Source organism: Ursus maritimus, unplaced genomic scaffold (assembly GCF_017311325.1).
Source record: "Ursus maritimus isolate PB19 unplaced genomic scaffold, ASM1731132v1 scaffold_10, whole genome shotgun sequence".
Taxonomy (NCBI): domain Eukaryota; kingdom Metazoa; phylum Chordata; class Mammalia; order Carnivora; family Ursidae; genus Ursus; species Ursus maritimus.
The window spans coordinates 20054719-20069155 of NW_024423344.1; the positions used below are offsets into that span (position 1 = coordinate 20054719).

General features: G+C 52.7%; 1 protein-coding gene across 1 annotated transcript in view; it reads left to right on the forward strand.

Moving 5' to 3' along the window:
- Positions 1–6822, forward strand: part of ATP7B (ATPase copper transporting beta) — a 43683-nt gene extending 36861 nt beyond the window's left edge. Inside the window, exons 15-20 of the mRNA XM_008706890.2 lie at positions 150–293; positions 1475–1617; positions 2985–3188; positions 3289–3406; positions 3884–3986; positions 4534–6822. Coding sequence (XP_008705112.2) covers positions 150–293; positions 1475–1617; positions 2985–3188; positions 3289–3406; positions 3884–3986; positions 4534–4807 — 986 coding nt within the window. The 3' untranslated portion in view covers positions 4808–6822. The remainder of the gene's footprint in view (positions 1–149; positions 294–1474; positions 1618–2984; positions 3189–3288; positions 3407–3883; positions 3987–4533) is intronic.
- Positions 6823–14437: the final 7615 nt, after the last annotated feature.

Sequence of the window (14437 nt, forward strand, 5' to 3'; positions counted from 1 at the left end):
CAAGGATGGTGTTAGGAGAGGTGCTTGCTAGTTACAGTATTTCAGAACAGCTAAAGGGACTTTTTGCTGTTAGAAGGATTCCATGGTTTTTAGTCTTTTCTCACAGTAAAATTGGACTATTTGGGGGTAACCACAAACTCTTTGAACAGATGCGACCCCCCAGACCTTCTCTGTGCTGATTGGGAACCGCGAATGGATGAGACGCAACGGGCTAACCATTTCCAGCGACATCAGCGACGCGATGACGGATCACGAGATGAAAGGCCAGACGGCCATCCTGGTGGCCATTGACGGTACCACCCCCCCCCACCTTCTGCTCTCAGCAATGGAGTTTCTTGGGGATATGTGGCAAAAATAGACTTTCTCCTTTTTTTTCTCCCCCCAGTAAATCTTCCTCTTTGTTAATTTAAATTCTGTGTTCCAAAAGGCTGCCTTGCCACTTCTCACTTCATTCTCAGTCCGGAGGCCCTCTCTGCTGTGTCCGTCCTTCCCCCAGAGTGAGGTGGCTCAGCCTCCTCGGTCTTGGAATCCTCCCCTGCCTTTGCCGTCACTGTCTGCTCTGTCCAAGCCAGCGGTTCAGTCGCCCTCCTCCTCNNTTCCTGCACGCACAGCGGCAGCTCCCTGTCCGGAAGGTTCAGCCATAGCGTCCTAAGTCACGAGATCGCTGCCCCTCCACGGAGCTCCCCAGCATCGCGTGTGTCTGGGCCTTTACACCTCAGATGATTGGAATCTTACTTTGCTGATGGTAGTTTCTGTTTATAGAAGTAAAACCATATGCAGACAAATGATTCTTATTTTTAATGCTTCAACCAAATATGTCCTCTCCCACTCTTTTTTCCTGCTCGTACGGCCATGTCCTTTCCAAAGTCCTTATAAACCTGCAGTCCCCTCAGCTCCTCGGATTGGAGCCAGCTCTGCTGAAGGAGCGATGCCCTCTGTCACACCACTCCCCCGCTTCTGCTCTGCCACCCTCAGTCCCTAAATGCCTTCCTCCCTCACTATCTGAAGATTCGCGCAAACAAAAACCCCCCAAACAAATGCTTTCTGTAGAGAGAGAAAAAGGAAGGACTGATTTTCTGTTTGGACTTTCATCACTTTTCAGTAACATTTATTGTATTCATTTTCTTTCTCATATCTTAATAGCTAACATGTATTGAGTTGTTATTATTATGCCAGAGTGCCAGGCACTCTGCAAAGTAATAGATGTTCCTTGCAGAAAATTGGGAAGATTCTGAGAGCTATAAAGAAGAAAATGCAATGACTCCCTATCCTACCCCTCAGAGAGCCACTGTTAACATTTCATATTCCTTCCAGACTTTTGTATGCATCTGTAAATGTAGCTCATTTTTAAAAAACAAAATCAAAACCGGGTTATGTTCTATAACTTGGCGTTTTTCTGGTAGCACAGCCTCCTTTGCCCCTCAGGCTGCCCAGGGCTCGCCCTTGTGGGCTCATCCGAGGGTGTCTTCTGCAGGCGTGCTCTGCGCCATGATCGCCATCGCAGACGCAGTCAAGCAGGAGGCGGCGCTGGCTGTGCACACGCTGAAGAGCATGGGTGTGGATGTGGTTCTGATCACAGGCGACAACCGGAAGACGGCCAGAGCCATTGCCACCCAGGTGTGTGCCGGGGGCTGAGGGGCTGGGGAAATTGGTTCTAAGCTCCCCGGAGCAGTTTGGGGAAAAATAGGAAGCTCTAGCTTCTCACTCCACCTGCTCTGCTCCAGTCCAAGCTGTGCTGCGCCCACGGGAGACCACGGTGTTGCCGTTGCAAAGCTCACGTCCCCGGGGCCTCAGGACGGGCTGCTGCCCTGGAGAACGCAATTCCAGCATTCTCTGTTTCCGTCTTTCCAGTGGGGCAAAAACAAAAAAGATCATGGCTCAAGAGCTGAAATATATGACTTTTGGGCCTTTGTGTTAAGGGAACGATTTGTCCGCACAGCTGGGTCCCGGCAGGTCTCCAGCAGCGCTCACTTCTGAGTGTGCACCGTGAGGATGGCACCGCTGCATGCCTGCCCGACTCTGCACATGGCGAGGGCTCCCGCGCAAATTCTGGAAGATTACATACGCTCCCCAAATGTGTGTACACCGTATGCTTTTGAAAGTGAACTGCTTCTTACAAGGGAAGCAGTGGTACTTCTCTACGCGGCCTTCCTTGCTAATGATGGACTCGTTGAGTACCACCTCCCTTCCTGGTTAAAACTTGCTTGTCTGTTCAGCGAGCAATACTAAGCACCACCCATGTGACGGGCTCTGGAGAGGAGTGAAGAGGGCGTCTGCCCTCCGGTAGCTCTCTGTTCTCGGGGAAAGTGTGGACCAGTGACCAGGGTTGAATTGAATGCCCGCTTCTGCAAGAGAAAAGTGCACAGGGCATGTGGGAGCCATCAACTGACCCCAGCGTGGCAGGGACTGAAGCCGCCTTCCCAGGGGAGGAAATGCTTGAGTCAGGAGTGGTCAGATGAGGAAGACAGGGAGGGCTGGAGAAAGGGAAGCTGACGTTTCCAGGACAGAGCAGGCAGCATGAGCACTGCAGCAGTGGGCTGGAGAGCTGCAGGAAGGTGAACGGGGCAGACTCCAGCGTGGGCTGGAGGTGGGCAGAGACCAGTTCCAGAGGGGCCTTGGGAGGCAGACCGAGGAGTGTGGATGTCGTCCCAAGGGAAGTGGGTTCCCTGGGTCTTTAAGGAGGAGAGTAATGTGATGAGCTGAGCACTGTTTCGGAAAGACCACGGTGGGGATAGGGAGGAAGGTTGGGAGGCTAGGAGGTGGGCAGGGACACTAACACGGGGCCTAAGCCACTATGGAGGGGGGCACGGGGATGGCATGCCCTGGGATATAGGGTTTGGTGACTGACATCGTCGACTGGGCTTGATGCCGGAGGGAGTGGGGGCGGGGTGACTCGCAGGTTTCTGCTACTGTTCACTCTCCTTTGCCAATATCCGGTGTCGTCATGTGTTTGTTTTTTGACGACTGTTTTCCTTTCCTTTTAGGTGGGCATCAACAAAGTCTTTGCAGAGGTGCTGCCTTCTCACAAGGTGGCCAAGGTCCAGGAGCTCCAGAATGAAGGGAAGAAAGTCGCCATGGTGGGAGACGGGGTTAACGACTCACCGGCCTTGGCCCAGGCCGATGTGGGCATTGCCATCGGGACAGGCACGGATGTCGCCATTGAGGCTGCTGACGTTGTCCTCATCAGAGTGAGCTCGGCCGTGTCTTCTCGCGCCTCGTTGTCCAGGTTATGGGAGTGGTGAGGGCTGGGGCGCGGAGCTCCTGACTGACCGTGCGTTCCTCCTACAGAACGACTTGCTCGACGTGGCGGCTAGCATCCACCTCTCCAAGAGGACCGTCTGGAGGATACGCCTCAACCTGGTGCTGGCACTGATCTATAACCTGATTGGAATACCCATTGCCGCAGGTAGGGCGGCCCTGCCCCGCTGGGTTCCCTTCGACTCCAGCTGCCGGCCAGACCGGCTTCTGTGCCGGCTGCGTTCCCGCCCAGCTTAGAGAGTAGCCCACTCTCGCTGGCTGGCGGGGCAGCGGTGTTTTAGACAGAGCTGATTTTAGTATGTTCTCCACTTTGTAAGTCTCTAAAGGTAAGTAAAAGCTGCAGAGAGGCTCCCTGGGATTCCCTGTTCCCTTGCAGCTCCCCCCGAAACCCACGATGCCACCTGCGGACTGTCCCAGGAAGGCCAGGGTGGGTGGGAGACCCCAAGACAGCACCCCCCGGCCCAGCTCTGAGACCACCTCCTTCAGAGACGTGCGGGCCCATGGTCATGACGTGGCAGTGGGGGTTTCTGAGCCCCCCTAAGATGGAGCACTTCACGGGGGGCAGCCCAAGGTGAAGACCCTGTCCTCTGGGCTGTGGTGTGAGTGTCGTCCTTCCCTTGGCCAGGGGTCTTCATGCCCATCGGCATCGTGCTGCAGCCGTGGATGGGCTCGGCAGCCATGGCGGCCTCCTCCGTGTCCGTGGTTCTCTCATCGCTGCAGCTCAAGTGGTGAGTCCCTGGAGGCGGGAGCGTGCCCCGCAGGCGGTGCTCACTAGGCCTTCTCCCCGCACGCAGCCGCCCCTCGCCCTCTGCCCGTGGGCTACGATGGGCGGGTGCCGTGCGCGGGTGCCCGGCGCTCCCGAGGCGGGCGTGTGTAGTGACGCACCACGAGTGACTAATCCACACCTCGCAGCCATCGCGCGCTGAGCCGCTGTGGTTACCCTGCCCCCGGGCTGTTCATGCAAATGCCTCGCACACGTGGGGTCCTCGTGTCGTATCATTTTTCCTTTTTTGAAAAAGATGTTTATTCGTGCTCTCACTTAACCAAAGGTGACGGCAGCCTCTGTGTGCCAGGCATTTGGATGGGAAGTTTCTCTCTCAGGCAAACTTTACCTGAACCCAGGAGCTCGATACCCGGTCCTTTAAAATCCTCAAATCCATGGGGTTTCCATACTATATGTTGTTGAGAGACTTTGGTGAGAGCTCTTTGCCATCCTTCCAAAAAAAAAGCCTGTGCCCACACTGGCTCAAGTGCTCTTGGCTTCTCGCCTGGCAGCTACAAGAAGCCCGACCTGGAGAGGTATGAGGCCCAGGCCCAGGGCCGCATGAAGCCCCTGACGGCGTCACAGGTGAGCGTGCACATCGGCATGGATGACCGGCGACGAGACTCCCCGAGGGCCACGCCCTGGGACCAGGTCAGCTTCATCAGCCAGGTGTCTCTGTCCTCCCTGAAGTCCGACAAGCTGTCTCGACACAGTGCCGCAGCTGAGGACAATGGGGACAAGTGGTCTCTGCTCCTGAATGACCGAGATGAGGAGCAGTGCATCTGAAAGCTCCAGGCAGGTGCGGACCCAGGGGTCCGGCTCCTCACCGAGTAGCTGGCCTGGCTTTCCTGGCGGCCGAGGCTCGGGCCGAGCGGGTGCAGCACCGGCAGCAAGATGGGCAAAGCGCCTCTCTGGCCTTGGGGACTTCCACTCCCTGGACATTCCTGGTCATCCCTCCTAGCATGTGCCACATCCAGATGCGGCTCCTGGGTAGCCCCCCACCCCCCGCATCCCATGGCACGGGCTAGGCGTCCCAGCCTGACCATGCTGTCGGCCTGGGCTTGTCGGGAACCTTGCCGGACTCCTGGCAGAGGAGGGGACAGCCAGCCCTCCTCGCAGACCTCTGCTTTAGAGTTTGGAATGACTGCTTGTAGAATGAAGATCTCATCAGGACCAAAAACTTAGCTGGGCCTTTCCTTAGAACGCATGAGAAGCCTTGTGTTGGGTTCTTTCGGACAGCACCCACGTGCATTGCGTATCTGAGACCACAGTTTACCTCAAATACACCCCGTTGATGTCTGCTGGCACAATCTCTTCCTTTTCTGTTCTTCACACTGGGGCCACCCAGTGCCCCCCCACCCCTTGCCGGGTCTCTGACAGCGGGACTGTAGTGATCCCTGCTGCTGCTCTCAGGCGCTGCTCCCTGAGTCTGCCCACTCACACAGAGAGCACACCTCGCTTCTCTTCAGGCCGAGGAGGGCTCTTTTGTGCTTAGGTGCCACTTGGCCACAGACTCCTGGCTTCTCACTCCTCAGAATGGCGTGCCGTTGTGGACTGTTGTTGCCCTGGTGCAGTGAGATTCTCAGAGCCTGAGACCTGGGGAATCCTGCTTCCTGTGGGGTCCGGGCACTTGGGATGCTGGGAGGCCTGTGGTGCTTGAAACGGGCATCCCGTGGGGAGGTATGTGTGCTTGCCGGAACCGCCTTGCACACCTCCGGAAGCTTCAGTGACCTGGTCTGCTTTGTGACTGTCGGATGGTCCAGTAGAGTTCATGTCTGTGGTGCCCCTGGTGGTAGCCGAGTAAGAGGAAATCACAGTCACTCTCCGGGAGCTTCTGCTTCTGCACACGGGGCCGGTGCCTTAGGAAAGGAGTCACCAAAGCTTCCCCAAGGGACAGCCTGTTTCACACTTTCAGGGGCTCTTTGTGATTGTGTGACATCAGAGGGGCAGGAACGGGCCGGTTTTATACGCTAAAGTTGGTAGTGATTGACAGAACCACAAGGGAGTACAAGAGTAGAAAGAAAACACATTTTAAGGTAGAGCCCTTATCACACACACACAAGATAGTTTTATTTATTGAGTATAGTTATTTTTCAGGGACAGTGTAAGCACTTTTTTAGGCTACTTATAATCTTCCCAATAAACCAGCCAAGTAGATACTACTGGCCACGTTTGACAGGCACGGCAGTAGGCTCAGAGAGACTAGGGATCCCGCCCAGGATCACACAGCCTGCACAGGCCAGAACGGGGAAGTCTTTTCTCCGTTACTGCTGCCGCCTGTCAGTTGGTAAGAATAAACGGGAAAAAGCTACCTGCTCCTAGAAGAGCAAGTCTGCCAGGTGATAGATTCATTGTTAGCGACTTGGAATGAAATTTGATCTCGGGGTCAACTCACCTTTCCCTCGGATGGTTTATTTCCATTTTTGCCTATAATTTCATGTTGCTGGGTCTTACCTCCTACAATCCTGCGATGGGTTCCATTGTGTTCCTGTTGTGTTCAGTTTTCCTTTCCCTCAGTCCTCTTCCCGCTCTGTCCTTTCTTTATTCCTGGCTGCGCTCAGGAGTGTTTCTTGTTTTCTAACTAGGTTAATCTTTGTCTAAAGAATCTAATTGTATTGATTTTTCAAAGGCTTTTAGGACCATAAAACTCTTGTGTATATGGCCATGAAAATATTTATATAATTGTACAGAATATAACCTTTAGATGTTCAAGGGGTAAGAATTTTTTGAGTGTCAGATAAGAACAGGTCCTGTTTCCAAAACTTTCCATGCTGTATTAGAATAAACTTTATTTTTATTCATCTAATGGCTGCCTCTGTGCGTGTGAGAAGCATAATTGAGGCCAGTGCAACGCCACTTCTGCAAGGGGCTGGCTTTGCTCGGCCTCGTTGGGGGCGGAGAAGGGTTGGGTCTAACTGTGGAGACCACGGGGGTGGCCAGACCCTCTGATCTGCACCCCCCAGCACCATGTGAGCCCCTCTCCTGTGTGCGGGGCCCGCCTCTGGTGTGTGGGGGAGAACTCTGAGGGCAGCCCCTGTCTGGGTACCTGTCCCACTGGGCCAGACACAGGCCTCGATCTGCCCCATTTGATGCACTTCTCTGCTTGACAGGAATTGTCAGCCGAAGGCTACCTCAGACATACACATTTTAATCAGGAGGGCTGTATTTTGGGTCCCTTGGCCCCAAAGGAGTGGGGCCAGGGGGCGTAGTAGAAATGTCTGGACCAAAGGGCTCTGCTGGGAAGGCTCTGTGGGCATCTCCGGGTGGCAGGGGGGCCCTGAGTGAGCTCCAGCTGAAGGTGAGGTGACAGGGTGATTCATCATCCAAATCGGGACGCTTTGAAGAGTGAAAGGAGGTGCTATTAATAATTATGCCAGGCCAACTGGCCTAAACTGAGACTCTCCAGGCAAACTGGGCCATGTGGTCACCTTCCTAAAAAGGGAAATAGACACTGCGAAGTCACGGACACAAACCGTTAGCACATCAGGATTCTGCCCTAATTGTAGGTTCCGTAGACGTGCCGGTGACCTATCTTTTATCCGATTTGGGATTTCTCCCCGCTCTGGCACACCCCGAGGCCAGCATTTCCCTGCAGAACCATGGAGGTGATCGTCTTTGTGGCTCAGCAGGACCACATGGGCAACCAGTCAGGGGTTTGTCCCACTTGCTGGTGCCCTGCGTTCCCTCCAGCGCACCACGTAGCGCTTCGTGCCAGGCACGCTTCACTGTTTCTGGATACCCACGTATGGGAATTTCATGCTGTCTGCATGTCCCCTTGTGGGAAGAGAGGGTTGATACCACTCTAGCAAGGGATTCCATTTCTTTAAAAAATAAATGTTTCTCAAACATGAGCAAATCTCCCTGATAACCATTCCACCAGAATGAAATCACGTACCAGAAGAAATCACAGTGTCTATCCATTCCTGGTAAGTTTTCAGTCTTAAGATCTTAGTGGAGCCTTGTGATGGGGTCACCTTTTAAGTAAATGGATACTAATTCTAGTTTTTTGGTAAAGACGGCACCTTCAAATTGTCATGTCAAAATATAGTCAAATTGTTCTGCTAGTTTGCTAAGAAACCAAGATTAATAAAAGTGGCCTTTATTTTAAGAAAATCCAGCATAAACCAAAAAGCCCACGAAATAGGTTAATTAGAAAAAGATTATTTGAATTAGGGAAGGAGTTTTTTGTTTTTTGTTTTTTTTCCTTTAAAAAATTCACCTCAACAGGAACCTGGGTGGCGTAGTCGGTTAAGCATCCTACTTGTGATTTTGGCTCAGGTCATGATCTCAGGGTCGTGAAATCGAGCCCTGTGTCGGGCTCCACACTGGGCATAGAGCCTGCCTAAGATTCTCTCTCTCTTTCCTTTTGTCCCTTCCCCACCCCACCCCCAGCTTGTGGCAATCGTCTCTCTTAAAAAAAAAAAATCATGTCAATATTTCAGCAGGTAGATTTCCTGATGCATATAAAATTCTTCTTGAGTTAGAAAAGTTCTATTCTGCATACAACTTTTTCTTAAATTGCATCTTTTGTTTAAAGAAAACAGGTAGGGTATTCATAATACAAAGAAATGCTTTCAGCAAACAATCATGCTGACTCAGTTTCCCTTTGCCAATGACCCTGTATGTGGGAGCGTGCTGATCTGGCTTGGGGTGCACTGTGGAGCTGGTGGGAATGAAACGACTCTGCTTCCTGCCTTTTCACATACAACATGGGCAGGGACATAGACACCACTGTGTGGGTTTATTCCAGAGGGAGATGTCTGCTTGTCTGCCGCTTTCCTTTGTGTGAAGACAATGACAGCAGTCGAAATTAGAGGATAGAATTTGAGAATGTTAAATAATGCCACGAAATCCCAGATCTCCTTTATTCTATTCAAAAAAGACGAATAAACAGATGTGAAATCATCCATGGGCTAAGATGAAAACAAGAATTGATGGAAATTTAACATTTTTTTCCTCTGAAAAGGAAATGGCCGTTATTTCTTCTTACTTAATGTAAACATCATAACCGCTTATAGCAAAAATTTGAACATAGAGAGCTATATAAGGTGGGGGGGAAAGCACCCAAAAGGAAATCCCATGAACATGATTTTGTGGAGGGTGTTTGTGGGTAGATCACGCTGAGACCCCGAGCAAGCAAAGCCTGGCTGCCCCCAGGGGGCCCAGCTCCCCGATCTCCCGGTGCTGTAGTGAGCTAGGGATGATGGAGCTGTTGTGAACGCACAGATACCCAGGTCCCACTGAGGTTGGGAAACAGACAATACTCAAAGCCTGGGAGAGGAGGCCGCCAGCTCTGTGCGGGTGCCGCAGTGGGTTCTGTCTTTCCTGCTCACCCTGTCCTCACAATGATCTTGAGAACGATAGGCTTCAGTCTCATTTCTACAGATGAGGGGACCACGCTCAGGGGAGTCCCACTGACTGCGCAGGACACAAGGCTGGGAAGGGTGTTCAAGTCCATCTGTCTCTGGTCCTGCCAGGCTCACCTACCTCCCTGCAAAGATGACACCCGGTGCTCTCAGCAGGACAAGCTGGGCCTCCCTGGCCCCCCTGGCCCCTCTGGCATGCTTGGGTAAGAGAAGTGTCCTTTCACAGGACACTGTGTTTTATCTCCAGAGCCACCAGGTGTCTCTCTGACCAAAACAACCTTCTAGTCCGCAGCAAGATCCCAAATTCTCTTGATCTTTTTTTTTCTTTTCTTGACGCGTCTGGAAATTCAAATAAAGCTCATCATAATGAAAATGGGAGATGGGACAGAACGTGAGGCTGGAGTCCAGCTCTGGCGCGGGGGCTCCTGGGAGCGATGATGTGTTTACGTCTGCACTGTTAGCCCGCATTTACCCACACAGAGTACGGCGTTGGGGTGACTGGGCAGTGAACTTCTCTGTCGTCGCGTGTGTCTGTCTGTGCTTCATGCTATCTATTTCCAAGTTAAGATTTTTTTTTAATCTTGAACATTTTTTAAAAAGGAGGGGTGGTAGGTTTTAAAGGCTCATAGTGATTTTCAGTGTCCCCGAAGCTCTAAGTTCAGAGACTCCTGGGTTTGCCTTGGGTTTATAGGCCCCACCCCAAGCCCCTGGGCAGAAGTGTGTCCCTGGTAGTGTTCATTATGGGCCCCCTGGGGGTCCCTTGATTCCTGAGCAGCGCTTACCTGCTGCGGACCTCTCTGTCCTCTTCTGTTCGGTGAGGAACACTGCCCTGTTTCCCGTCCCGAGATAGAAAACTCCACCCAAGTGCAAGGTGGCCGATGGTCTCGGGTGACCTTAGTAGTCAATGCAGGTGTCATCCTGTCTCCTTTAGATCTTCCTGAGGGAACAGAGTGACCCGGGGCCTCAGCTTTCTCCTCTGCACAAAATGGGCATAATGGGAGTTTCCCCGTCCCAGGCTGGTGGTGAGAACGGAGTGAGGTCATCTGAGAAAGCACGTGCTGAGCGCACAACAAATGTTAGCCGCTGTCGCTGATGGCATGTGTGATGGTGGATGTATTCTAGATGAAAAACACAGCTCACAGCCTTTCCACGCAGGCAGGCGAAACCCACCCGTGTGTGTGCCCTTGCCGGGCCGAGGAAGCACCCACTTCGTGAGTCGGCTTCTCAGACCTCCTGGACTGTGTGGTTTGCTTTAAAAGGAGCAGCCTTTTTCCAGTAGCCGCACAGCAGGCTGGATTCCCGCGGCTCGTTTCCCGGTGGTTCTAGGGCCTGACGCTCCGCCGTGGCGTGCCCCGGGTTCCAGGAAGAACATGGCAGCGGGAGGCTGCAGTGGAGAGAGGATGAGAGCACCCACTGTTGACCCCAGTTCAAAACCCGATTCCACCCCATGGGAAGGTCACTCTGCCTTCTGAGCTTCCGAATCAGCGGAGAAGAGAGGAGCCCTGCTCCACCGGCGTGCGTAGCCTAAATGCAGTTGCGCATGTCAACACGCACTGACCGTTTGAGTGATGCACGCTGGGAATTAGGAAAATCATTAAGTAAAGGTTGCTAGTGAGCGACAGCTGTGCACAAGGAAAATGGCTCCTTTTTACTGTGTCCCGCCAGCCTGGTCTAGAAGGCAGGACCTGGGCTCGCTCACCCCGTCTGCGTCCTAGTTAGGACTTGAGCATTTTCACCGATCTCCTGTGATGACTTTCCTTTCTCTCCAGGGTGGAATTACATCACTTCAGGTACGGTTTCCTAAAGAACATACTAACACTTGATTGAAGAGAACAATCTTGCTCTCCTCCAGCCTTAGGGACTCAATCGAACCCCAGCGCAGGGGCGTGGTATTTCCGTCACAGAGTGGGGCGGCCCGTGACGTCACGCGGAGTCAGTCGCAGGATGACCTGCCTTTAATCGTCCCCTGCAGGCTGGGGGCAGAGAGAGGATCTTTTTTTCTGGAGGAATATAGTGTGTTACAAACTTCTGTTTTCTCCTTCCTGTTGAATGGTCAGAATTAAAGCTAAATTCCGAATGAGCTTAGAATCCAGCAAAATTTTGAAATGTGTTACTTCCGGGAATCTAAAAGAAGCTTGCGCCGCCAGTCCCTGACTTTGGGTATGCTTAAATTTGGATCTAGCGGGGTGGCTGCTTAAGTGTGAAAAATACTAAACACCTCAGGATGGGGGCTTTGTTTTCCATTTAAAGCTCCACCCATATTTAGGTACTGTTCTAGCGTCTAGATGGCTTTCCCTGTCAATGATCATTGCTCCCCTGTCCACTCGAAGGACAGTCAGTGCAAGTGACTCCATCCTTCCTCCTCCTCGTGCCTCCCAGCCGCACACACACACACACACACACTACACACACACAAGACTACACAACACAGAGATTACACACGGCCAGACTACACACACACACACACCCTCAGGGGCAGAACGAGATCCTGTGCCTTAGAGTGGAATCAGGGAGGAGAGAAAAATCACATCTGGTCCCTGTGTTGGCGAGGAGGGTAGCATTTGGGCTGGCCATTAAAACGTGGGCTGTGATTTCATGGAAGAACATGGAGGGAGAGGACTGAAGAGGGCAAAGGGGCCTTCAGGGGAAGGCACGTGGCCAGCTTGGTTGGTCAGGGCTGTGCTGGCTGGCAGTGTGGTCTGGGTGTGTGGAAGGTGGTCCTTAGGGGGTGAGCTTAGAACTCAGCCTGGAAACATTTGCTGACTAGAGTCCAAGGACCTGAAGTGACCTCTAAAGGGCCAGAATGTGCAGAAAACCACTCAGACCACTCCTTGGCAGGTGGCAGGGGAAAACGTGGAAAGGGTATGAGTTAGAGAGGCAGGTCCTGGTACACATCTCTACGTGTCTCTCTCTAACTAGCTGAACTGAAGGGGCATTTGGGATCTATCAACCCGTCTCTGTACCTACGTGTCTTTCCTATATACAGCTATATATATGTATATACACACATACGTACATATTTCTATACATGTATATTGTATATGTGTGTGTTGCTACTGTTAAAACATCTAGATTAGTAAAAGAAAAAAGTTGTTTCGACCCTTGCTAACATCTATTAACATTCTTGTTCTTTCAAATTCTGTTGGAGGAGCTCATTGGCAAGACTGCTGTTGATGGTATAAGAGAGCAATTAAATTGAGAAATTATCAGAAAGTTGACCCTATTTCCAGTCGTGTTTTAACAAGTCGTGTTCCAGGAGTTGGGCTGAGTGCTCAGGGAAGGCCCGAGCTTTTTGGGGGGAGCATACAACAGGAGCCCCGTCCTTCAGCAGCTCTGCCAGCTCACCTGGACAGGGCAGTGGAGTCTGGGGAAAGCAATTTAGACGGGAAGGAAGAGCTAAACCGTGGCCTGCTCCTACCCCGTGCGAGAGTTGTTTAGAGAGAGCCATGCCCAGCAATGACAGGCAGGCATCCCAGAGGAAGAGGCACTGGAGGATCTCGGAAGAGGGTAGGATTTGGTGCACATCCTGCTGGAGATGAAGGCAGGAGGCTGCACCGAGCAGGTCACACAGGGACGACTGGCTGAAGCCTGAGACAAGGGCAGGGGCTCATGCTATGAATTGAGGCAGGCACCTGGTGTGCTCCAGAGGAAGGTTCTGGCTAGCCCTGTCCTGCCAGTTCCTGTTAGAGCAAAGGTTCTGGTAAGTCATGAGCATGGAAACCTGAGTTCCCCAAACATATTGAAGGGCCCACGGAATCCCTGTCACCACAATGGGATGCACATTGGGTACAGAGGAGGGATCTTGGTGGCCTGGGCCTCCCAGGAATGCTTCTCAGAGACACGAGAACTGAGTGACCTTCAAGTGTAGGAAGGGTTTGCTCACGGGGAGAGGAGAGGGCATGTGGGGGGGGGGAGGGTGTGTGCCCAGGGAGTGCGGACTGGTTGTTGGGGACGGGATGAGGGGCGGGTGAACGTGTTAGGTGGGGCCGCCCTGCTTGGAGGAAGCAGGGATAGCTGAGGGGGGGTCTCTTCCTTCTCCTCCCCCGCCACCCCTCCCAACCCTCTTTCCTGAACAGTGGTCCTAGGAGAGCAAAGAGGGGGTCCTGGGAAGAGCCGCCAGTGCCAACATTGGCCCCTCCTGGTCTCAATCCCTCTCACAGGATTTTGAAGACCCTCAACAGCCTGCCTTCCCTCCCAGGAACTGTTAAGAAAAGCTAAAGGTGGGGGGAGGAGAGTCCAACAGCATCTTGCGTGGCTCCAACCTCCAGGTGGTTGCCCTGGCGGCCCTAGGCAAGGGCGCTGAAGGGGAGGCAACATCTGGGGTCACAGGCTGAGGAAGGTGTGACGTCTGGACTCAACCAGACAGGAAGCTCCTCCTCTTCCGCACCTCGCCCCAAGCCTCAAGTGGGACGGGTGTTCCGTCATTCACTCAGCTCAAAGGACGCTTCTTCCTGAAGCAAGCACACAGCGATACCCACCCAGAAATATGGTCCGAATGGACACATACGGGCTATGGTGCGCCTTTGGAAGGAGAGGCACGTGCATGAAAACGGAAGCGCCTCCTGGCTTCTCCGCTCTGCAGGAGGCTGGGCTGAGGGCCTGGTGGGGTTGGGAGGTTTTTCCTCTCCCCTTCCCTCTCTTTTCCTTTTTTCCTTTTTTTCTCTTTCCCTCTTCTCCCTTCCCTTCCTGCTTCCCTCCCTTCCTTTTTTCCATCTTCCTTTTTTTCTTCTTTTTTTCTCCTGTTCTTTTTTTCTTTCTTTTCTTTTTAACAGCTTTGGAGTTGTCTGTGTCATTGGATTCTTTCAAGTCCCGATCCTCAGTCCTCAACCCCAGCCACGGGACAAGCCAAGTGGCAGCTGCTACCCACTTTCGAGAGGCACCACCGTCGGGGGCTGCCTGCATGGACCCCCGAGATGAGGTCTTCTGGCTGATGCCTTTCCATAACCTCAGTATAGATTTGACACAACTGATTCTGTTTTTGTTTCTCCTGACATTAACAAGCCACCAATTCCCTGCTTCTCCAGGTTGTCACGACTGGGGACAGTGAGGC